Source organism: Puma concolor, chromosome D1 (genome assembly GCF_028749965.1).
Source record: "Puma concolor isolate L17-30 chromosome D1, mPumCon1.1.hap2, whole genome shotgun sequence".
Lineage (NCBI taxonomy): Eukaryota > Metazoa > Chordata > Mammalia > Carnivora > Felidae > Puma > Puma concolor.
In genome coordinates, this window is record NC_141676.1 from 15286648 (window position 1) to 15312538 (window position 25891).

The window sequence follows — 25891 nt, forward strand, 5'->3', positions numbered from 1 at the left end:
CGGACGCTTAACCAACTAAGCCACCCAGGCACCCATTGTCAGCACCTTTCTTACCAATGATATCACCCAAATATCTGGTGTCAGGTTCTGTGTTGCATATTTAAACCTCATGGATTATGTACTATGATAATTTTATATATGAAAGGTAAGGCCTGGGTCCCTATAGGAGGCTACAAAACCCTGTAAACAAAAAAAAGATGTGGGGGCACTGAAAAAATGGCAGAGAATTATCAGATATACTAAACTATGTAGTAAATTTAATGAATCATTTCTATGAAATATAACACTAAACAAAGTCATTCCATTTTAGGAGATAATAGGATCCCCCACTCAGAAAAATGAGTAAAACTTACTTATTATATCTATCTCTTTTGTTCTGATTTTTTTTCTACAATTAGCTTCCTTATGATTAATATTCTACCTAGGAAGCAGCATTCCTCCTCACCCTTAACGTGCTAAGCAACATGAACAAAATTATATACTTAAATGTCTTGCAGATACAAAAATAAGATCTATACTTCAAGTCTTAATATGAGTTGTTTTTGTATGGGAGGAGTGAACCAAGGATTTATGTCCCATTTCTGAATTTCTTTCTCTGAAATATATAAAGAGCACTATGAATTCTGAAAGTGAACAATTATGTAAGAGCGAAAAGCGAAAAATGTCCACTAACATAAATAAATTTATAGTGTTAACTACAGCATAACTGATCACATAGAACTTAAACCTATAGTTTCAATAGAGACATTTTATATGCAAAAGCTATTCATCTACTTTCCTAAGAAATTATGAAAATCTTAGAAATATATTTTGACCACTGGAAGTACTTACATCTTAAATGCTTTTCATCATGCACAACTTTAAACCTGAGGAGGAACTTACTACAAATAAATAATCCTTTCCTGGATGGAGCAAACTCTTCACTGAAAAAAAAAAAAAAAAAAAGGTAATACATTTCTCCTCTGCCTCATTTTCTTCTCCTGGTCCAGAGCTTCTTCATAGCATTTTTCATCTCTCCATTTCTCAGAGTATAGATTAGGGGGTTCAACATAGGAGTGATAACTGTGTAAAATACAGTCAAGGATTTATCAATGGGTAATGTAGAAGGAGGTCTCACATACATGAAGATGCAGGGGACAAAGAAGAGGACCACCACTGTAATGTGGGAGCCACAGGTGGATAAGGCTTTGCGCCTCCCTTCCTGACTAAGGTTCTTCAGAGAGTGCAGAATGACCCCATAGGAGATGAGCAAGACCGTAAAGATGACCACACAGATTGCCCCATCATTGGCAACCACAGTGAGGCCAATAACGTAAGTGTCAGTGCAGGCAAGTTTTAATAATGGGTACATGTCGCAGATGAAGTGGTCAATGACATTGGGACCACAGAAGGGAAGGTTGTAAACAAAGAGAAGTTGAACAACAGCATGCAAAAAACCTCCAACCCAGGCCAACAGCAGCAACAAAACACACACCCGTTGATTCATGATGGTCAAATAATGCAAGGGTTTGCAGATGGCCACATAGCGGTCATAGGCCATGGCCACCAGAAGTAAAATCTCTGCACCACCAAACAAGTGTCCTATAAAGAGCTGGGACATGCAAGCTTGGAAGGAAATGGTTTTCTTCTCATAGAGTAAGTCTATAATCATATTTGGAGTGACTGTAGTTGAATACACAGCATCCATAAATGATAAGTAACCAAGAAAGAAATACATAGGGGAATCCAGGGTTGGACTGACCACCACGGTCACCACAATGAGGAGGTTGCCCACCATTGTCACAATGTAGATGAGCAAGAACACAACAAATAATATTTTCTGACCTTGGAGGCTCTGAGTGAGCCCCAAGAGGACAAACTCAGTTACATTGATCCTATGTTCCATATGTCCTTTTGCATGTCCTTATTTCAGAGTTCAGGACAAAATTAGCTATAGATATAATTATGACTAGTGACTTCCTGAAACTTTAACCTAATCTTTTTATTCATTCAACCAATAAATATTATAATTTCTTATGTCCCACTACTTTCAGAAATTGTAGTATACAAGGCTGATTAAAGCATGCTCCCTAGGCTCAGCAATATTGCAGATTAATGGAGAGACAAGTAATTAAAGACATTTGTGGGGAAGGGGAATATTAAATAAATGGGTTGCTACAAGCAGCTTTCCATCTGGAAACTAGTACAATTTTACCAATAGAGATTCTTCAAATAAAAAATTTTTAATGGATTAAGGTTTAATGAAAAACTAAAGCAAGATTTATACTTACTCCCCAGTTAATAAAAGAGGTGACTATCTATATTCTAGAATCCTCTTAACTAGTAAATAAAATCACAAATTGATGTATTGTACAATTTCATAACATCTTAAGGATTTAAAAAAAGATACCACAACATCAATAGATGAAAGTATTTTGGAGAAAATATTTACATTTTAGAGGACATACACAGAGTTAATATCAAAATGGACACAGAGCTCTAAACATTTAAGTAAATGACAAATGACTCAATGGCAAAGTGAGTAAATCATATAAGCAAGTAATAAAAGGAATGGCCAACAAATGTATGTTCTGATGCTGAAACTCACCTATGAACAGAAACATGAATTGAAGTAACACCTGGCTTATGAAAGTGTTCCCTTGGACTCTTCAAAATCACATTTTCAAGATATGTGGATGCTACATCATCTTCTAAACTTTCACAGGTTAACAAGCAATGCTCAGAGAACACATGAGTTGAAACTATCATGAGATTTACAAGGATCTGCCCATTAAAATATCCCTAAATAGTTACACCTGAAACTATGTCTAGAAACACAGATGTTAGAGAAAGTGCATTTATTGTGGATCTTTGTATGTGAAAACAGCTAAAAGAATATTACAAAACTGAGTCAATCTTCACATATGTTAGTATCCCAAAGAGTGTCTAACATGGCTGATTTTAAGAGTCACACAGGAGAACTTTTAAAGGACTGTGAATTCCCGTACCACCAAAATCTAAAATGTAAAGCCTAGGCTGGACTCTTACATCTAGTTAACCTTCCTGGGTTACCTGCAACTAAGACAGCCGTTCAGTCCAAGGTCTGGGTTGTAGTCCCTTCTCCCATGTATTTTGTACGCTGATGACACCTCTGTGCACACAGAGCAGGAAAACACATGCACCATCACTGGACCTTGAACTGTTTCCATGTGAACAATGCTTTCCATGCTTGCAGAAAGTCTCAGTCATTTCAGTCTTTCAGAAAAAGGCTACCCCTTAAATTGCCGGGTTTTTTCAAAACAAATATGAAGGTCCTGTAACCTAAACAAGTCTGAATCTCGACTGGGAACAAAGAGACCCCAAATCTTCATTGTTGGCAGAATTTGTTCTAACAACAAATGAATGTTAAACAAACATTGTGAGGTTAAAAAAAGGGGTCAGCTTTATAGGAGATAAAATTGTGATTTGTTTAAACAAAGGTTATGTGGTTTGGTTTTTATGTCAATATAAGTAAAAGAGGGAAATATCCTTTGACAACATTCAATTCTCTATCAATTACACTGGCCTGTCTTCACAAAGCACAGTAAAATTTTGGATTTCCTGAATGATGGAGAATAACTCATATACATACTTCATTATGTTCTGAGTCCATCATTTCAATTCCTGAAAAAGCCAGTTGTGTGAACAGTGATACAAACACTCTCTGAGGTCAAGACAAATATCTGTAAACACTTTATCTGGGGTTGGACTACAACACATATGGATGAGTCATTCAATTGGTGCATCTCCAAGAGTCATTTTTCCCTAATTAAATTCATTGGGACTTTCATCATAATTTTGAGAGTAGACCCTGCATCTCCAGAGATGCCAACAGAATAATCACCATGTACAACAGGACTTGCAGAAACACGTCCTTGGGGTGAGGGGACGGGGTGGATCACAAAAGAACAACTTGAGATTGAGTCACCAAAAGGGAAATGTCCAGTGTGGGCAGAAATAAAACATGTAAACACTCTCTTCTTTAAATCATGACTTTCAAAATAGACAAAGGTGTGTCAGTTAGGTTTAAGCTACGTCTTTGCCCACAGACACTGCACTGACTTCCAGAAGATGATGAAAACAAATTTCATAATAAGCCATTTAAAACCATCTCTAATGTAGATAAGGCAAGCTTCTCCCCTAAAAGGAGAGTCTTGAGTTTGTCACATAGTGGCACACAGGTAAGTTGATAGCATCCGTGTCAGTATGGGGGGGAGGGAAAAAAGAGTGTGGGAGGATTCCACTATCTCGGGGTGCCCAGGGAATGCTCACCAAAACAGATACACAGGAGCCCAGAAAACAAGTTGCAATGCATTTCAAATAACTTAAATCATACAGAATATATATAATGAAATTCAGCTGGAAATTGATAACAAAAATATAACAATGTTTCCGAATTATTTACAAATTGAGCAGCATAAATCTGAATTACCATGGATTAAAGAAGAAATACCAGTGAATAGTTTTTAAAATAAAATTTCAAGAGAAAGATAATGAAAGATGTGTGTGTGTGTGTGTGTGTGTGCGTGCGTGTGTGTGTGTGTGTGTGTGTGCTGGATACAGCTAAAGGAGTGCTTAGAAAGAAATGTAGAGATTTAGGTAGAAGTACTAGAAAACAAGAGATATTACAGAAATGAAGTAAGCTTCCATCCTAAGAACCTGAAAAAAGGTAAAGCAAAATAAACCCAGAGAACATTGTAGGATAGAAATAGTAAATAAAAGAAATCGTGGAAAGAGAAATTAATTAAATAGAAAGTAGAAGAGTATTAAAATAAAACAGAAAAAATCTATAAATCCAGGAATAGGTTCCTCAAAAGATTCATAAGATTGATGTTCTTAGCTAAATGGATTAAGAAAAACTAAGAGAAAGAAAAAGGATCAGAATCAAGAATGAAGGAAGAGCCATTACTGCATTCTACTGATGTGAAAAAGCTAACAAAAGAATATCATAAATGGTTTTATGTTGGCAAACTTGTCAATTAGAAAGTGGACCACTGCTATGAAATATATGGCTTTCTAAACAGGCACAGAAAAATAATTAAAAATGAATAACCTGGGGCACCTGGCTGGGTCAATCAGTAGAACCTGCCACACTGGATCCCAGAGTGGTCAGTCATTCTGACCACTTCCACCACTTCCCAGTTCCAGCCCGCCATTGGTGTAAAGGTTACTTAAGTCAAATGATAATATTTTTAATGGAATATTCTAATACCATTAAATTATTTCTTTAAAATTCTTCCCCTCCCAGGGTGACTCCCTCTGTTGGGGGAGCATGTAGCTCTCAGTCTTGGGGTTGTGAGTTCAAGCCCCATGCAGGGTGTATAGATTACTCAAATAAACCTAAAAAAAAATCCTTCCCCTCCAAAATAAAATTTCACTCGTATACAGCTTTATCAAGGATTCTATATAAAAATTAATCAAAATATAGTACCAATCTTATATAAACAAGTTCAGGGAATGTGGGGAAATTAAAATACTTCCAGACTCATTTTATGCACTCAGCATAACCCTAATACCAGAAAGAAACAATAATAAGAAGATATTAAGGGGATTATAAGAAAAATAATCAGACTAATATCTCACATTAGCAGAGACACAAAATCTTGAATACAATATTTAGTTTCTTTTGGATTTTTTAAAATTCTTACTGTTAATGTTTACGAGGCAGGTTTGGAACAGCGCTCAGCATAGTGCTAATTACATCCCACTACTGGGGCATGATCTTTGTAATTTACTCAACCCAGTGCCCTGCCCTGTGAACTAGGAGGTTGTCCAGCTGGGAGAACAAGCACCACTCCTGGACCAATGAGTACCGGGCACTCCTCCCTAATGTACCCAGGAAAACTCCACCCAGGTTCAAGTAGTTTCCTCAAATGCAGCACTGGTCCCTACTCTGATGAACAATCCAGGGGGATCCTAACAGCTCTTTAGAATTTTCTCTCTGTTAGTATCTTTCTGTGAGAAGGAGAGGAGAAGGAGAATAATAATGAGACTTCAGCACTCACAACATGCGTGGTACAAACAAGCTGCCTGTCCTGTTATTTTATTGTGTCTAGGACGATATTTCCCTCTTATGGGCGCAAATATCAGTTGAAAGTAGAGAAAGATAGGGGTGCCTTGGGGGGTCAGTCTGTTAATCTTGTTAGTCTTGATTTAAACTCAGGTTATGATCTCACAGTTGTGAGATTGAGCCCTGCGTCAGGCTCCATGAGTGTGGAGCCTGCTTGGGATTCTCTCTCTCTCCCTCTCTTTCTCTCTCTCTCAATAAATAAATGAACACTAAAATAAAAGTAAAGTAGGGAAGGGAAAGCTAAAACCTGGGCTTTCCAAATACAAATAACCCTTGACCCTTTACAATTTTGTTGTTCAGACTTCTAGAATAAATAGGGCTGCATAAGTCTGAAATTATGACAGACTTATCATGTTTTTTTAATTAAAAAACTATAAAGAGGAGGGGCGCCTGGGTGACTCAGTAGGTTAAGCAACCAACTTCGGCTCAGGTCATGATCTCAGGGTTTGTGAGTTTGAGCCCCGCATTGGGCTCTGTGTTGACAGCTCAGAGCCTGGAGCCTGCTTCAGATTCTGTGTCTCCCTCTCTTTCTGTCCTTCCCCTGCTCATGCTCTGTCTCTCTCTGTCTCTCAAAAATAAACAAAATGCTAAAAAAAAAAAAAAAAAGAAGATACATCTCCAGGCACAGCAAAAAATAAGAGTCATTAGATACTATCCACTCAATTTATGCAAGTAAAGTTGAAAGCCTGAATGAAATGGACAATTATCTAAGGAAATATAATTTACCTAAACTAAAAAATGGTAAAGAAAGAAAAATTAATGGACTGATGTCTGTGAAAGAAATCAATGAAGTGGACCAAACACTTGGGAGAATTCCACCTAAGAAGCAGCTGTAGGTTGTGATTAACAACACATTGAATTGATTCTGGCATTGACACTCTCTCAGGGTGGTGGCCATCAGTAAGTTACTTAACCCCCCAAAACCTCCAACTCTACAAGAAGAAAATGGGCCCAATTATACTATCAATCTCATCATGTGATTATAAGGAACAAATGAGTAAACATACATGTGCTTAGAAAAGTTCCCAAAAAATAATAGACAATAAATGCTAGGTATAATTGTTACTCACAAACCTTCAAATAAAATATCATCCCAAAGCCATTTAAACTGTTCAAGAAAATAGGTTATTTTAAAAGAAAACTCCCAATTCTCTGAGTCCCCAACCATCCCCATAAGCATATTGCTTTTCTAGCCCTCTTTGATGCAGTATGCCTCACCACACATGGGGACCGAGGTCTGGTACTGAGAGCCCTGTATCCCAGGAAACAGGGCATGGCCAGAAAGGTACCACCCCCTCACCTGTCACGCAAAGCACATTCATGGAGAAATTTGTACTAAACCATTTATAGATGACCCACTTCTAGGTCAAGGCTTCATACATAGCACAGCAGCTCTCTCATGGCAATCTACTGAAAGTCAGCCCTCAGACACCCAGTTTGTACTAAAAAATAGTAATACGGAGACAAAATGCAATGTCTAGTCATGAGAAACACCCTTGGCAGATTAGGAATAGAAATTAACTTTTCCAATATGTTACGAGGCATCTCCAAAACCCTATAGTTAACATCATACTTAATCACAGAAACCTAAATGCTTTTCCTAAGATCATGAACAAGGATGGCCTCTCTCACCATTCCTACTCAACACCAGATGTAAGTCCTAATGGGAGCAAACAGGCAAAATAAATAAAATGCATCGTACTGGAAAGAATGGAATTAAAATCTCCTTATTCACAAACAAAATAGTTGATTACCCAGAAAATCTCAAAGAACCTACAAAAACAACTACTATGAGTATAATAAGGTCATAGGATACATACATGGTCAAAAAAATTAATCATATATCTATAAACTAACAAAAAAAGCAATTTGAAATTGTAATTTTTAAATGCACCATCTAAACTAACAATACAAATTGTGAAATCCTTAGGCAAAAAATACATAAATATATGCTGTAGGATGCTTAAACTACAAAATACTGATGAAAATGACACAGGAAAACTAAATATGTGGAGACATATACCATAGTCAGGAACTTGAACACTCATTATTATTAAAATCTCAAATCTTCTCATATCGATCTGTAGACTCAAGGCAATTCTCAACAAATCCCACTAAGTTGTGTGTGTGTGTGTGTGTGTGTGTGTGTGTGTGTGTGTGTGTGTGTAAAAATTAACAAGCTGATTCAAAAATTTATATAGAAAGGTCAAATAACTAGAATAGCCAAAATTAATTTTGAAAAGAACAAGTTTAAGAACTTGTACTATCTGCTTTCTAGACTCAATATACAGTATTGGAAAAAAGATACATATGAGATCAATGAAATGGAGAAGTCTACAGACAGACCCTCATATTTAATGACTTATGACAAATGCACAGAGGCAATTCAGGATAGAAATGATAGTCTTCTCAACAAATGGCTCTGCAATAATAAGATACCTATTTGCAAAAAGTGAACTTTTGATCAATACCTCAAACCATAAATAAAATTTAATCCAAAATGGCTCACCAAGTTAACTGTTTAACCTAAAACTATAGGACTTCTCAATGTGAACATCAGAGATGTTTGTGACCTTAAATCAGGCAAAGATTTCCTAGGTATGACAATAAAACCATGTTTCAATTTAAAAAAATGATAAATTGGATTCCATAACACAGAAATTCTGCACTTCAGAAAATATTTTAAAGAAAATGAGTCACTTCTCCCAAGCCTTACAGAAAAGAAGTATTCTGGAGGTGACTGACTGGCTGGTTCAGTGGGTAGTACAAACCACTCTTGATCTCAGGGTTGTGAGTTCAAGCCCCACATTGGGCATAGAGCTTGCCTTAAAAAAGGGGGGGGGGACAGGAAGATGGTGACGTATGAGGATGCTAGGCTCACCTCGTCCTGCTGATTGTGTAGATTCCACCCACATTGGCCCAAATAACCCAGAAAACTGCCAGAAGACTAGCAGAACAAACTCCCTGGAGCTAAGCATAGACAAGAGGCCCACAGAAGAGGGTAGGAAGGGCAGAGAGGTGGTGCGTGCTACACGGACTGGCAGGAGGGAGCAGGGGCGGTGGAGGGGCAGTCCAACCGGCAAGGCAGAGCCCCCAAAGTCTGGAATGCAAAAGCAGAAGGTCCGGAGTCTGTGAGTTCTGACAGCCAGCGGGACTTAACATCTGGAATGTTAGAAGTCAACATCTCTGGGGGCGCCTGGGTGGCGCAGTCCGTTAAGCGTCCGACTTCAGCCAGGTCACGATCTCGCGGTCCGTGAGTTCGAGCCCCGCGTCGGGCTCTGGGCTGATGGCTCAGAGCCTGGAGCCTGTTTCCGATTCTGTGTCTCCCTCTCTCTCTGCCCCTCCCCCGTTCATGCTCTGTCTCTCTCTGTCCCAAAAATAAATAAACGTTGAAAAAAAAATTTAAAAAAAGTCAACATCTCTGCTGTCAGAGAGCAGGGAGGGCGAGAGGATACCAGGAAGGGAGAGTTGTTGAGCCCCAAAAGGACAGAGTTCGGCTGGGGAACAAAGGCCCTGGCAAGCGCCATTTCCCTCTCTATCCCCCAGCTGAAATTCCAAAGGGAAGCAGTTCCCCTCACCAACTTGCCTGCACCACGCAAACGCCCAACACTGTGCTTCTGTGGATCCATCCCTCTGAGGGTCCTGCCTCCCTCCCGGTGCTGCAGGGCCCCTCCCGCAGGGGACCACCAACAGCAAAGCAAGCTATGCCTGCCCCTCCCACCCCTGTACGCCTTGCAGATCCACCCCGGCTAATATGCCCTTGGCCAGATCCCATCAAAGTAGCACAAGCCTGGCAGTGTGCAAGCTGCCCAGGAAGGGGCCACACCACTCCACAGTGAGTCCTGCCCCTGGGAGAGGGGAAGATAAGGTACACACTAGTCTGACTGTGGCCCCAGCAGTGGGCTGGGGTCAGACATCAGTTCTGACTGCAGCCGCACCCACCAAAAAAAGTTTCTCTGGACAACACAGAGGAGGTGCCCTGCAGTTTGGAGCTACCACAGGGACTAGCCAAAATGACAAAACAGAAGAATGCTCCTCAAAAGAAACTCCAGGAAGTAATGACAGCTAACAAATTGATCAAAACCTATTTAAGAAATTAGAATAATTTAGAATAGAATAATAGAATAATTTAGAATAATAGAATAATTTAGAATAATAGTCATAAAATTAATCACTGGGCTTGAAAACAGCATAGAGGACAGCAGAGAATCTATTGCTACAGAGATCAAGGAACTAAAAAATAGTCGTGGGGAACTAAAAAATGCTATAAATGAGGTGCAAAATAAAATGGAGGTGGCCATAGCACGGACTGAAGAGGCAGAGGAGAGAATAGGTGAATTAGAAGATAAAATTATGGAAAAAGAGGAAGCTGAGAAAAAGAGAGATAATAAAGTCCAGGAGTATGAGGGGAGAGTTAGAGAACTAAGTGATGCAATCAAATGGAACAATATCCCTATCATAGGAATTCCAGAAGAAGAGAGAGAGAAAGGGGCTGAAGGTGTACTTGAACAAATCAGAGCTGAGAACATCCCTGATCTGTGGAAGGAAATAGGCATTGAAATCCAAGAGGTACAGAGAACTCCCTTCAGACATAACTTGAATCGATCTTCTGCATGACATATAGTGAAACTGGCAAAATACAAGGATAAATAGAGAATTCTGAAAGCAGCTAGTGATAAACAGGCTCTAACTTATAAAGGGAGACCCATAAGACTAGTGGCAGACCTATCTACTGAAACTTGGCAGGCCAGAAAAGAATGGCAGGAAATCTTCAATGTGATGAACAGAAAAAATATGCAGCCGAGAATCCTTTATCCAGCAAGTCTGTCATTCAGAATAGAAGGAGAGATAAAGGTTTTCCCAAACAAACAAAAACTGAAGGAATTTGTCACCACTAAACCAGCCCTACAAGAAATCCTAAGGGGGACTCTGTGAGTCAAATGTTGCAAGGACTACAAAGTACCAGAGACATCACTACAAGCATGAAACCTACAGACATCACAATGACTCTAAACCCACATCTTTCAATAATAACACTGAATGTAAATGGAATAAATGCTCCAACCAAAAGACATAAGGTATCAGAATGGATAAAAAAACAAGACCCATCTATTTTCTGTCTACAAGAGACTCATTTTAGACCTGAGGATACCGTCAGATGGAAAGTGAGGTGATGGAGAACTATCTATCATGCTACTGGAAGTCAAAAGAAAGCTGGAGTAGCCATACTTATATCAGACAAACTAGACGTTATTTTTTTTTTTGAAATTTATTGTCAAATTGGTTTCCATACAACACCCAGTGCTCATCCCAAAAGGTGCCCTCCTCAATATTCATCATCCACCCTCCCCCCCTCCCACCCACCCCCCCCATCAACCCTCAGTTTTTTCTCAGTTTTTAAGAGTCTCTTATGCTTTGGCTTTCTCCCACTCTAACCTTTTTTTTTTTTTCCTTCCCCTCCCCTATGGGTTTCTGTTAAATTTCTCAGGATCCACATAAGAGTGAAAACATATGGTATCTGTCTTTCTCTGTATGGCTTATTTCACTTAGCATAACACTCTCCAGTTCCATCCACGTTGCTACAAAGGGCCATATTTCATTCTTTCTCATTGCCACATAGTACTCTACTGTGTGTATAAACCACAATTTCTTTATCCATTCATCAGTTGATGGACATTTAGGCTCTTTCCATAATTTGGCTATTGTTGAGAGTGCTGCTATAAACATTGGGGTACAAGTGCCCCTATGCATCAGTACTCCTGTGTCCCTTGGGTAAATTCCTAGCAGTGCTACTGTTGGGTCATAGGGTAGGTCTATTTTTAATTTTTTGAGGAACCTCCACATTGTTTTCCAGAGTGGCTGCAACAATTTGCATTCCCACCAAAACTGCAAGAGGGTTCCCGTTTCTCCACATCCTCTCCAGCATCTATAGTCTCCTGATTTGTTCATTTTGGCCACTCTGACTGGCGTGAGGTGGTATCTGAGTGTGGTTTTGATTTGTATTTCCCTGATGAGGAGCGATGTTGAGCATATTTTCATGTGCCTGTTGGCCCTCTGGATGTCTTCTTTAGAGAAGTGTCTATTCATGTTTTCTGCCCATTTCTTCACTGGATTATTTGTTTTTCGGGTGTGGAGTTTGGTGAGCTCTTTATAGATTTTGGATACTAGCCCTTCAGACAAACTAGACTTTAAATTAAAGGTTGTAATAAGAGTTGAAGAAGGGCATTATATAATAATTACAGGGTCTATCCATCAAGAATAACTAACAATTATAAATGTCTATGCGCCGAATACGGGAGCCCCCAAATATATAAAACAACTATTCACAAACATAAGCAACCTTATTGACAAGAATGTGGTATTGCAGGGGACTTTAACACTCCACTTACAGAAATGGATAGATCATCTAGACACACGGTCAATAAAGAAACAAGGGCCCTGAATGAGACATTGGATCAGATGGACTTGACAGATATATTTAGAACTCTGCATCCCAAAGCAACAGAATATACTTTCTTCTTGAGTGCATATGGAACATTCCCCAAATAGATCACATACTGGGACACAAAACAGCCCTTCATAAGTATACAAGAACTGAGATCATACCATGCACACTTTCAGACCACAATGCTATGAAACTTGAAATCAACCACAGGAAAAAGTCTGGAAAACCTCCAAAAGCATGGAGGTTAAAGAACACCCTACTAAAGAATGAATGGTTCAACCAGGCAATTAGAGAAGAAATATAAAAATATATGGAAACAAATTAAAATGAAAATGCAACAATGCAAACGCTTTGGGATGCAGCAAAGGCAGTCTTGAGAGAAAATACATTGCAATCCAGGCCTATCTCAAGAAACAAGAAAAATATAAAATACAAAATCTAACAGCACACCAAAAGAAATAGAAGCAGAACAGCAAAGACACCCCAAACCCAGCAGAAGAAGAGAAATAATAAAGATCAGAGCAGAAATAAACAATATAGAATCTAAAAAAACTGTAGAGCAGATCAATGAAACCAAGAGTTGGTTTTTTGAAAAAATAAACAAAATTGATAAACCTCTAGCTAGGCTTCTCAAAAAGAAAAGGGAGATGATCCAAATAGATAAAATCATGAATGAAAATGGAATTATTACAACCAATCCCTCAGAAATACAAGCAATTATCAGGGAATATTATGAAAAATTATATGCCAACAAACTGGACAACCTGGAAGAAATGGACAAATTCCTAACACCCCCACACTTCCAAAACTCAAACAGGAAGAAATAGCAAACGTGAACAGACCCATAACCAGCGAAGAAATTGAATCAGTTATCAAAAATCTCCCAACAAATAAGAGTCCAGGACCAGATGGCTTCCCTGGGGAATTCTACCAGACATTTAAGGCAGAGATAATACTGATCGTTCTCAAGCTGTTCCAAAAAACAGAAAGGGAAGGAAAACTTCCAGACTCATTCTATGAATCCAGCATTACTTTCATTCCCAAACCAGACAGAGACCCAGCAAAAAAAGAGAACTACAGGCCAATATCCCTGATGAATATGGATGCAAAAATTCTCAATAAGATACTAGCAAATCGAATTCAACGGCATATAAAAAGAATTATTCACCATGATCAAGTGGGATTCATTCCTGGGATGCAGGGCTGGTTCAACATTTGCAAATCAATCAATGTGATACATCACATTAATAAAAGAAAAGAACAGAACCATATGATCCTGTCAATCGATGAAGAAAAAGCGCTTGACAAAATTCAGCATCCTTTCTTAATAAAAACGCTCAAGAAAGTCAGGATAGAAGGAACATACTTAAACACCATAAAAGTCATTTAAGAAAAGCCCACAGTTAACATCATACTCAATGGGGAAAAACTGAGCTTCCCCCCTGAATTCAGGAACACGACAGAGATGTCCACTCTCACCGCTGTTGTTTCACATAGTGTTGGAAGTTCTAGCATCAGCAATCAGACAACAAAAGGAAATCAAAGGCATAAAAATTGGCAAATATGAAGTCAAGCTTTCATTTTTTGCAGATGACATGATACTATACATGAAAAACCTGATAGACTCCACCAAAAGTCTGCTAGAACTTACACATGAATTCAGCAAAGTCTCAGGATACAAAATCAGTGTACAGAAATCAGTTGCATTCTTATACACTAATAATGAAGCAAAAGAAAGACAAATAAAGAAACTGATCCCATTCACTACTGCACCAAGAATCATAAAGTATCTAGGAATAAACCTAACCAATGTAAAAGATCTGTATACTGAAAACTATAGAAAGCTTATGAAAGAAATTGAAGAAGATACAAAGAAATGGAATAACATTCTATCCTCAAGGATTGGAAGAATAAATATTGTTAAAATGTCAATACTACCCAAAGCTATCTACACATTCAATGCAATCCCAATCAAAATTGCACCAGCATTCTTCTCAAAACTAGAACAAGCAATCCTAAAATTTGTATGGAACCACAAAAGACCCCAAATAGCCAAGTAATATTGAAGAAGAAGACCAAAGCAGGAGGCATCACAATCCCAGACTTTAGCCTCTACTACAAAGCCGTCATCATCAAGACAGCATGGTATTGGCACAAAAACAGACACATAGACCAATGGAATAGAATAGAAACCCCAGAACTAGACCCACAAACGTATGGCCAACTCATCTTTGACAAAGCAGGAAAGAACATCCAATGGAAAAAAGACAGTCTCTTTAACAAATGGTGCTGGGAGAACTGGACAGCAACATGCAGAAGGATGAAACTAGACCACTTTGTTACCCCATTCACAAAAGTAAACTCAAAATCGATGAAGGACCTGAATGTGAGACAGGAAACCATCAAAACCCTAGAGGAGAAAGCAGGAAAAGACCTCTCTGACCTCAGCCACAGCAATTTCTTACTTGACACATCTCCAAAGGCAAGGGAATTAAAAGCAAAAATTAACTATTGGGACCTCATGAAGATAAAAATCTTCTGCACTACAAAGGAAACAATCAAAAAACTAAAAGGCAACCGATGGAATGGGAAAAGATATTTGCAAATGACATATCGGATAAAGGGCTAGTATCCAAAATCTATAAAGAACTCACCAAACGCTACACCCAAAAAACAAATAATCCAGTGAAGAAATGAATGGACACTTCTCTAAAGAAGACATTCAATTGGCCAACAGGCACATGAAAAGATGCTCAACATCGCTCCTCATCAGGGAAATAGAAATCAAAACCACACTCAGATACCACCTCACGCCAGTCAGAGTGGCTAAAATGAACAAATCAGGAGACCATAGATGCTGGAGAGGATGTGGAGAAACGGGAACCCTCTTGCACTGTTGATGGGAATGCAAACTGGTGCAGCCGCTCTGGAAAACAGTGTGGAGGTTCCTCAAAAAATTAAAAATAGATCTATCCCATGACCCAGCAATAGCACTGCTAGGAATTTGCCCAAGGATACAGGAGTGCTGATGCATAGGGGCACTTGTAGAATGCATTGGGCATTCTACCCCAATGTTTATCAACAATGTCTATCAACAATAGCCAAATTATGGAAAGAGCCTAAATGTCTTTCAACTGACAAATGGATAAAGAAGATGTGGTTTATATATACAATGGAATACTACGTGGCAATGAGAAAGAATGAAACATGGCCTTTTGTAGCAACGTGGATGGAACTGGAGCGTGTTATGCTAAGTGAAATAAGTCATACAGAGAGAGACAGATACCATATGTTTTCACTCTTATGTGGATCCTGAGAAACTTAACAGAAGACCATGGGGGAGGGAAAAGGAGGGGAAAAGTTAGAGAGGGAGGGAGGCAAACCATAAGAGACTCTTAAAAACTGAGAATAAACTGAGGGTTGATGGGGGGTGGGAGGGAGGGGAAAGTGGGTGATGGGCATTGAGGAGGGCACCTGTTGGGAGGAGAACTGGGTGTTGTATGGAAACCAATTTGGTAATAAGTTTATTTTAAAAAAATGAAAAGACAAGAACAGACTGCAAGAAAACATTTGCAAATTATATATCTGAACAAGGGCTTGTTTTCAAAACCATAAAGAACTCTCAACTTTCAAGAATAATAAACAACTCAGCATATAATAGTCCAAAGAACTGAGCAGACATTTCACCAAAGAAGATACATAAGTGGCAAAACAGCACATGAAAACTGTCCAAAATCATTAACTATTCAGGAAATACAAAGCAAAACCACAACAAGGTATCACTACTGACCTATTCAAAGGACAGAATTAAAAACTTGACAATACCAGGTTCTGACAAAGGTAGAGAAAACCTAGAAATGTTATTCTCTGCTGGTAATATGCTACCCTTTGGAAAACAGTTTAAAAGTGTTTTATGAAATTATACACTCACCATAAGACCCATCTTGCCTGCTCTTAGGAACGTATCCAATTGTAATGGGAACTTACATTCATGCAAAAACCCATACATGAATATTTATAGTAGTTTCACTCATAATTTCAAATATCTGAAAATAACCCAATACCTCTCAACCAAAAAAGGGATAAACAAACCCTCATATATCCATAAGATGGAATAGTACTCAGCAATAAAAATCAATGAACTGCTGATAAACACAGTGATATCCATAACTCTTAAATGCATAATAGTAAGAGAAAGAAGCCAGATTGAAAAGACTACATACTGGACATGATCTTATATATAAAAACCCTAAATGTTCCACCAAAAACTGTTAGAACTAATAAACAAATTCAATGAAGTTGCAAAATCCAAAATCAATATACAAAATCCAGCTGCAGGGGCACCTGCATGGCTCAGTCGGTTAAGCATCTGACTTCGGCTCAGGTCATGATCTCATGGTTCATGGGTTCGAGCCCCACATCAGGCTTTGTGCTGACAGCTCAGAGCCTGGAGTCTGCTTCGGATTTTGTGTCTCCGTCTGTCCCTCTCCTGCTCACGCTCTGTCTCTCTCTGTCTCTCAAAAATAAATAAATCTAAAAAAATTTTTTAATAAAAAAATTTTTTAAAATCCCGTTGCATTATACATACTAGCAATTAACCATCCAAAAACCAAATTAAGAAAATCCCATTTATAATGCCATCAAAAAGAATAAAATACTTAGGAATAAATTTAACCAAGGAAATGAATAATTTGCTCCCTTAAAATGATATGACATTGATGAAGAAATTAAAGATACAAATAAAAGGAAAGATATCCTGTGTTCATGGATTGAAAGAATAAATATTATTTAAATGTCCATACTATCCAAGTTAATCTGCAGATTCAATACAATCCCTATCAAAACTCCAATGGCAATTTTCAAGAAACTGAAAAAAAAAATCATAAAATTCAGAAAGAACACCAAAGACCCCATGTAGCCAAAACAATCTTGAGAAAGAAAAAAGCTAGAGACATCAGAAAATATATTACAAAATTACGTTAATCAAGAGTATAGTTCTGGCATTAAAACAGGTATGCAGACCCATGGAATAGAAAAGAAAGCTCAGAAATAATTACATGTATATACAGTCAATTGATCTTTGAAAACGGGGCTGGGAACATACTGTGGAGAAAGGAAAGTTACTTTGTTATGCTTGGAAAACTGGATATCAACATGCAAAAGAATGAAATTGGACCTGAGCTATTGTTTGAACATTTGTATTCCCCAAAACTCATATTTTCAAATCCTAATGTCCAATGTAATGGTATTAGGAGGTGTGCCTTTGGGAGGTGATTAGATCATGAGGGCAGAGCTCTCATGAATGAAATTAACCCTTATAAAAGAAGCTTGTTGGTGAGGCTGTAGAAAAGGTGAAACCTTTATAAACTGTTGGTGGGAATGTAAATTGGTGCAATCACTGTGAAAAACACTATGAAAATTCCTAAAATAATTAAAAGTAGAACTATTCCTATGATATAGCAATCCTACCTCTAGGTATATATATATCCAAAGGAAATGATATCAGTATCTTGAGATATCTGCACCCCCATGCTCACTGAAGAATTATTCACAATAGCCAAGATACAAAAACAACCCAAAGTGTCTGTTAATGATGAAGGGACAAAGAAATGAGGCATATATAAACAGTGGAATATTATTCAGTCATAAAAAGGGAAATTCTGCCTTTTGAGACATGGATGAACCTGGAGGACGTTAAGTGAAATAAGCCAGATACATAAAGGCAAATACTATATGACCTCATTTATATGTGGAAGCAAAAAAAAAAGTCAATTTTATAGAGGCAGAGGGGAAAATGTTGATTGCCAGGGACAAGGAGTTGGCAAAATGATGTTCAAAAACTAGAAACTTTCAGTTATAAGATGAATAAATTCTGAGGATCTAATATACAGCATGGTGTCTCTGGTTATTAATACTCTTGTTATTTACTTGAAATTTGCTAAGAGTACATTTTAAGTGGTCTTACCATTTAAAAAAAAAGAAAAAATATGTGAGGTAATAGATGCGTTCATGAGTTTGATTGTGGTAACCACTTCACAATGTGTACATATATCAAATCATCACATATTGCATCTTAAATCTATACAATTTCAATTAGTCAATTATACCTCAATAAAGGTAGAAGAAAAAAGGACTCTATCTGGATGATTCAATTCATATGACATTCTGGAAAAGATAGAAGAATAGGGATAGAAATAGATCAGAATTGGCCAGGATCTAGAGGTCAGAATAGAAGGGGCCTACAAAGATACATGGAGAAATGTTTTTGGTGATGAAACACTCACATACTGATGGTGATGGTGTTTACCATACCATACATAACTGTATGTATTTGTCAAAACTTGGGGGAATGTAGACTAAAAAGGATGAAATATGTACTATGAAGATTATATCTTATTTAAAAGTGGGGTAAAACATTTTCTACACTGAAACAACAGACACTTGGAAAACATAATACAAGATTCTATTTGCAAAAGAGCATAAAAGAACTTTACTCAAAAAGACTACATTTACAAAGAAACACACTAGGTCTATATGAACATCAAAGAAGGTTTGTCAAATGAAAAGACCTACCCAGTTTTTGGATGAGAGTTCTCAATTCTCTAAAGATATTAGCTCTTTCTAAATCAAATCGCATTGAAAATATTAATTAAACTTAGTTTTTACTAGAGTAACCTATTAAATTTTTATGTTAAAACATAAATATGAAAGAATAGACACAGTTCTGATAAGAAATAGTATGGAGTACTAGGCTTGTCAGATATCAAGGTGTCTTATAAATAAAGTGCAATTGCATTGTATCTTAAATGGCACATGAATTTAAAAAAATGGAAAATAATAGAGTCCTAATTGGATCTAAGCATAGGCCATACTTTAGAATACAAACTTAGGACATCAAAGCAATGGGGGAGAAGAAGGATACATCTGTACAAATACCTAGAAAAATAAATAAAATTTAATCTCTAGTAACTCCTTACATCAAAATGTAGATGGATCAAAAAATTCAATGTAAAATATATGACCACAAAACAATGAAAAAGTTAAATGTTGGAAAGCATGTGGAAGAATATTTTGTTAACACTGAAATAGTGAAAGATGTTCTGAGCAAGATACAAAAGCCAAAGAAATTATTAAGAGATTTGATTATATAAATGTAATAATATTTCTACATGACCAAAAATATTCTGCATGCTATAATAATATCCAAACTGAATCATATCCAAATTGAATATACACATACAATGGTGAAAGGGATAGCTTCTTCACTGTATGACTAAATCACACAAATCCACGTGGAAAAGATCAGCAATCAAATAAAGCAGGTAAAAGTTATTAATATATAATTCACAAAAGAATAATATAATAATTTTAAACATATGAATAGATGCTCAAGTTCAATTATAGTTACTGAATTTCAATTAAAGTAATGAAACACAAGTCCTTTAATCAGATTCTAAAATACCATAAATGTTTGTCAAGCACTGGTTGATGAGAATGTGCACAAAAAGGTGTTTTCTAGACCAAGGGAAGTAGTGTAATTTGGTCCAAGCTCATGGATGATATTTGGGCAATAACTCCATTATCAACGATTTTAAATACACATACCAAATGATGGAACAATTCCACTTCTAAAACTCATACTTGAAAATTTTCACAAAGACAGAGTTATTGACCATAGAAAAAGGCTCAGGAACATGAAAAGGACTAGAAACACTAATTTTACTGTATCTTTATAGAGAAGTTTTAGGCAGTATGAGGAACCTGAGAATGAATTACATCTATAGACTGATACGGAAAGATCTTCAGAGGCTGAGTGGTAAGTACACAAGTTATACACAGAGACATAAACACAAACACATATATGGAAATATGATTTTATTAGCAAAGATTATTAATTGAGAAGTCTTAGAAACAATGATACTCTTAGTATACTGATTACATATAGAACAGGGAGACTACAGTGAGAGATGGGGAGGATGTTTATTCCATACTATGTCCCCTTAGTATGGATTCTATTTTTAATGTTTATTATTATCTACTATACTTTCAAATATATCTTAAAATGTTGGGGAACCTGGATGGTTTAGTTGTTTAAGTGTCCTACCCATGATTTCAGCTCAGGTCATGATCTTGTGATTCATGAGATAGAGCTCTGTGTAGGGCTTTGCACTGACAGCAAGGAGGCTGTAGGGGGTTCTCTCTCTGTCCCCCCACCTCCACTCTCCTCTCTCTCTCTCTCTCTCTCATAAAATGAATAAACTTTTTTAAAGTAACTATTACATTAAAATCTCATATGTAATGGAAAGAAATTAAATAGAGAAGAAAGTCTATATAGCAACAAATATTTTAACAATGAAAAGAATATAAATAAAAGACAAGAAACTGAATAGAAATAAAATTAAGAATGAAAATAAGAGTAATAAAAGTAAATGGAGCAACTAATTATGAATTAGTGTAACTCTGTATTTCACTTATGTTTTCATTGCAGATTATTTATTGACTCCAACTGTAAATGCATTTACAGTAAAAAGGACTTCAACACTTGAGAAGACTGGCCCTAATGCTAAGTTACTCCCTTCATGAGGGATGATACGCTCACTTGCTACTTCATGTGCACGTTCTCCCCCACAGCTGCGTCATAGCATTTGTCATCTCAGAATTTCTCAGAGTGTAGATCAGGGGGTTCAGCATGGGGGTTATGACCGTATAAAACACACTCAATGATTTGTCAACGGGGAAGGTCTTAGCAGGTCTCACGTACATGAAAATACATGGCACAAAGAAGAAGACCACCACAGTGATGTGGGAACCACAGGTCTGGAGGGCTTTCCGCCTCCCTTCCGCACTAAGGTTCTTTAGAGAGTGCAAGATGACACCATAAGAGATGAGCAAGAGCACAAACACAATTGTGCACATCATCCCTCCATTGGCCACCACTAACAGGCCAATGACATATGTGTCAGTACAGGCAAGTCTCAGTAAGGGGTACATTTCACAGATGAAATGATCAATGACATTGGGACCACAGAATGGGAGACTATAAATCGTGCTAACTTGAATGGCTGAATGCAGAAAACCTCCAACCCAGGACCCTACCAGCAGCACAACACACACCTCTTGCCTCATGACAACCAAATAACGCAAGGGCTTACAGATGGCCACATAGCGGTCATAAGCCATCACCAGCAGAAGAATGACCTCTGATCCACCGAAAAGGTGCTCTGTAAATAGCTGGGTCATACAAGATTGGAAGGATATGGAGTTTTTCCCAAACAACAAGTCTGAAATCAATCTGGGGGAAATAGTAGAGAAATAAATGACATCCATAAAGGATAAGTTAGCAAGAAACAAGTACATAGGGGAGCCCAGCGTCTTACTGACAGCTAGAGTCACCACAGTGAGCAGGTTGCCCACCACGGTCAAAATATAGAAGAGCAAGAATATAATAAAAAGGACCTTGTGTTCCTTTCCATCCTGTGTGAGGCCCAAGAGGACGAAGTGGGTTACAATGTTTCTGGATGCAATCCAGTCTGCATAGGAGCTGACTTCTCACATTAGAAGCAGGTGATCTACAAAACAAGGTGGGGGGCGGGGGGACACTTAAATGCATTATAAGATTAATTTTTTATTGATTAATTCAATTAAAGAATGTAGGACTACCTGTTTGTGTGGAGTGTTTCATAGATGCTGCGATTTCCAAGTTGAATAAGCCATGCTTTCATATACTCAGTGATAAATACATAATAATCACATCAATTTAATAAAAATATTATGAAAAGGGTTACACAATGCAAAGATCATGGGTAAGAATATATCAACCAAAGAGTAAATGCAATCAGAGAAGACTTCCCAGAGAAAACAAGGCTTTAGCTGACTTTTAAAGGGAAAATGGAAGGACAAGAAAAGAGAACAAGGGAATTCACGACAAGATGCACAGTTTATAAAGTCACAAAAGTAAAATATTTGAGACTGATTTAAGGTAATTGACATATTCAAATTGAATGGATCAAATTAGGAATGGAAGGTCACTTCCCTGGTTGGATATGCCCCATTTTCCTGACCAATAAATGTGGAAGCATTCCACTATTGTGTCTCTCCCTTAACTTCATATATGCAACATCTCCAACTTTGGACATCTCCAATTGGGTATCAGTTCAGGACTTATAAAACCAATTTTTTACTTTTCAGCAACAAACATAGGTGGTCCCCACCTCATTAAATGGAACCATCTTCCATGTCATTGCTCAGACAAAAAATATCACAGTGCCCTTCTTGTTTTCTTGCTCTTATATCACATATTGATCTCTTCAACAAATCTTTAACCTCCTTTAAAATATATCACAAATTTGGGGCACCGGCAGCAGGGGGCTCAGTCAGTTAAGCATACAACTTCAGCTCAGGTCATGATCTCATGGTTTGCGAGTTCAAGCCTCACGTAGGGCTCTGTGCTGACAGCTTGGAGCCTGGAGCCCGCTTCAGATTCTGTGTCTCCCACTCTTTCTCTGCCCTCCCCAATGCGCTCTCTCTCTCTCTCTCTCTCTCTCTCTCTCTCTCTCTCAATAATAAACATTTAAAAATATATGTATATATCACAAATTTAATCATTTCCCTCCTCTCCCCACTTCTTATGTCCCACCACACTAGCCTTGTCCCTCCCCTTTCATTCTGGCTTCCATCAATTGGTTCTCTTGATGCAACTTAAAAATGATCCTTTTTAAATATGATTCTGATCTATTACTCCACTGCTCACAATGCCTACAGTGGATTCCAATCACACACTCACAACTTAATGAATCACAGTTCATCTTACAGTAACAGGAATTATAATCCCCATTTCACAGTTAAACAAACTGAGGCTCATCAGATCATCTAATTAATTTTCCCAAGGTCATCCATTTTTAAGTGATAAAATTAGAATTGGAATGAAAGTTTTCTTTATCTCGAGGTGATCTCACTTTTACATAATAAAGACAGTCAACACAATTGCAAAAGCTGGTTTCCACTATTTACTGTTAGTCTTATCTTGTGAAGGCAAATCCACAATCTGAAGGAACACTTTTTACTCATTTCCAACCACGTGGATTTCCTCTGTCATCCACTTTGACAAGAAAGGACAAAAAGTTGCATTATTACATGAGGATATATTTTCTTTCAATCAACTGTCTATCCATTTTCTCTGTGGAGTCTCCTTATTCAGAAGGTTGTTTTTATTTGCAATGTAGACTACATCCTAGGAATTTCATGGTCTACACAGAAAAACAAAAATTGATCGCATTAGGATAATTTATCAAAAAGACAAGGAATTCCTATCCTTACATAAGGAGAGAGCCACCAGCCATTTCCCAAGGAGACCTTCTCAGGTAATTTCTTTCCCACTAATTTCTAAATAGAAAATACCATTCAGCTAGTGAGTCCTTATCATTCTATAGTATTGGTTTGGGCAGAATAGTTGACTTGAAATTTGAGAGGCACTCTTGTACTTTTTCTTAAGCAATATTTTAAGCCTAAGAAGGACCTCCTGAAAATGTTATCAGTTCTAGCATCTTCTGCCCCATACAGGCAAAGATAACTGGACATTTCATCCCTTCTGACCACATTCTTCATTAAGTTATAGGATTGGAAAGTGTCCAAGACTGATTCTTGCTTAATTACATAATTCACTCAGATTTTCGCAAAAGTTTGAAAGCACATCTAAATGTAAGATACTACTAGACTAAATCACATAATGAAGGCCTATAAGATATAACATGGAGCAAAAACAAAACAAAACACAAAAAGCTTTAAAACCATTATGAGACCTTTGCCAGTCAAGAATAAAATTTCAGCCGTTATTTTGTTCCAGTAAAGATTAATTTATCATATATTTCCCCACTTGTCATATAATGTTTTTCCTTCACTTTATTTAATACTCAATTAACTCTGCCTAGAAGTGTTGTTACATATTTTAAATATTTATTCATAAATTTTAATGTAATCACTATTCAAGTTTTTTTAAGTATTTTTCTTATATGGAGCAACTCTTTAATGATAGGAAATGTACTAAGAGTGAGGATACAGCAATTAACGATGGGAAAAACCATGTATAAGGTCCTTCCTGAATGAGGCCTATATTCTCATAATAAAGTCAGACAGTAAATAAGGGGACAATTTAGTAAGCTAATTACAGTCTTCATCAGTGCTAATAAGAGAGCAAACAGGGTACTCAGAGAGAATTGTACTATGGAGAAGGTGACCAGGGAAGGCCTTTCTTCAAAGTTGATGCTTAAGCTGAGATCCACAGGATAGAAAGTGGCTACCATCAGAAAAACTGTTATAGTAAGTAAGCAAAATAACCTCATGTCACTAAAAATGTCACAGGGATTTTTATCCCAGTGCCATGTTGAAAAGGAGGGGTGATCATGGGCACTTTCATCTTGTTCCTGATTGGGAAAGCTTTCAAACTTTCCCTGTTGAGTGTGATGTTACCTGTGGATCAGTCATAGGTGGCCTTTCTTATGTTGGGGTACATTCCTTCTACACCCAATTCGTTGGGAGTTTTCTGGTTTTGGTTGTTCTGTTTTGTTTTGTTTTCACAGAAAGACGCTGAATTTCTGTGCTACCAATGACAACCCAGAGAAGGAATTAAGACAATACTTCCATTTACAATAGCTTCAAAGAGAGCAAAGTACTTGAGAATAAACTTTAACAAGGAAGCAAAAGTTTTGTACAATGAAAAACTACAAAATGTTGCTGAAAAATATTCTAGAAGACACAAATAAATGGCATGAACTGATGTGGCTCATGTTATTAATGAACTCATGAGTTATTAATGAACTCATGTGGCTCATGAACTGATGTGGCTCATGTTATTAATACTACCTAAAGTAATTTACATATTGAATGCAATCCCTATCAAAATCCAAAAAAAAAAAAAAAGTTTTTTGTTGAAATAAATAAATCCATCCTAAGATTCTGGTGGAAACTCCATGCAGCAAGATAACCTTGGGAAACAAACAAACAGTTGAGGACTTCCTGGTTCTAAAACTTATTACAAAGCTATAGTAATCGAAACAGTATGGTGTTGGCATAAAGATGGACATAACAATGGAATAAACTACAGAGCCTATAAATAAACTTTTGTATATGTCTTCAAATGATTGTCAACAGGTGACAAGAACATTCATGGGGAGAGGAGAGGTGGTTTAAAAAAATGGTGCTGTGAAACTGGATATCCACACACACACAAAAAAAATGAAACTGAACCCTTAATGCACAGCATATACAAAAATTAACTTAAAATGGAACAAAGACCTCAACTACTAGACAGAACTATGAGATTCTTGGAAGAAAACATGAAAGAAAAATTCATAACTTTGGGT

General features: G+C 37.3%; 2 protein-coding genes across 2 annotated transcripts; both read right to left on the reverse strand.

Moving 5' to 3' along the window:
• Positions 1-967: 967 nt before the first annotated feature.
• On the reverse strand, positions 968-1885 carry LOC147576504 (olfactory receptor 4A15-like). The gene has a single exon (XM_086677406.1). The coding sequence runs from the start codon at positions 1883-1885 to the stop codon at positions 968-970; it is 918 nt and encodes a 305-aa protein (XP_086533532.1).
• A 19255-nt stretch (positions 1886-21140) lies between these two features.
• LOC112865170 (olfactory receptor 4A47-like) lies at positions 21141-22052 on the reverse strand. Its single transcript, XM_086679396.1, has one exon. The coding sequence runs from the start codon at positions 21888-21890 to the stop codon at positions 21141-21143; it is 750 nt and encodes a 249-aa protein (XP_086535522.1). The 5' UTR covers positions 21891-22052.
• Positions 22053-25891: the final 3839 nt, after the last annotated feature.

What these genes read in the sequence shown, in the direction of transcription:
- LOC112865170 (XM_086679396.1), bottom strand. Translation starts at nt 21,890, where the DNA reads ATGTACTTGTTTCTTGCTAACTTATCCTTTATGGATGTCATTTATTTC.
- LOC147576504 (XM_086677406.1), bottom strand. Translation starts at nt 1,885, where the DNA reads ATGGAACATAGGATCAATGTAACTGAGTTTGTCCTCTTGGGGCTCACT.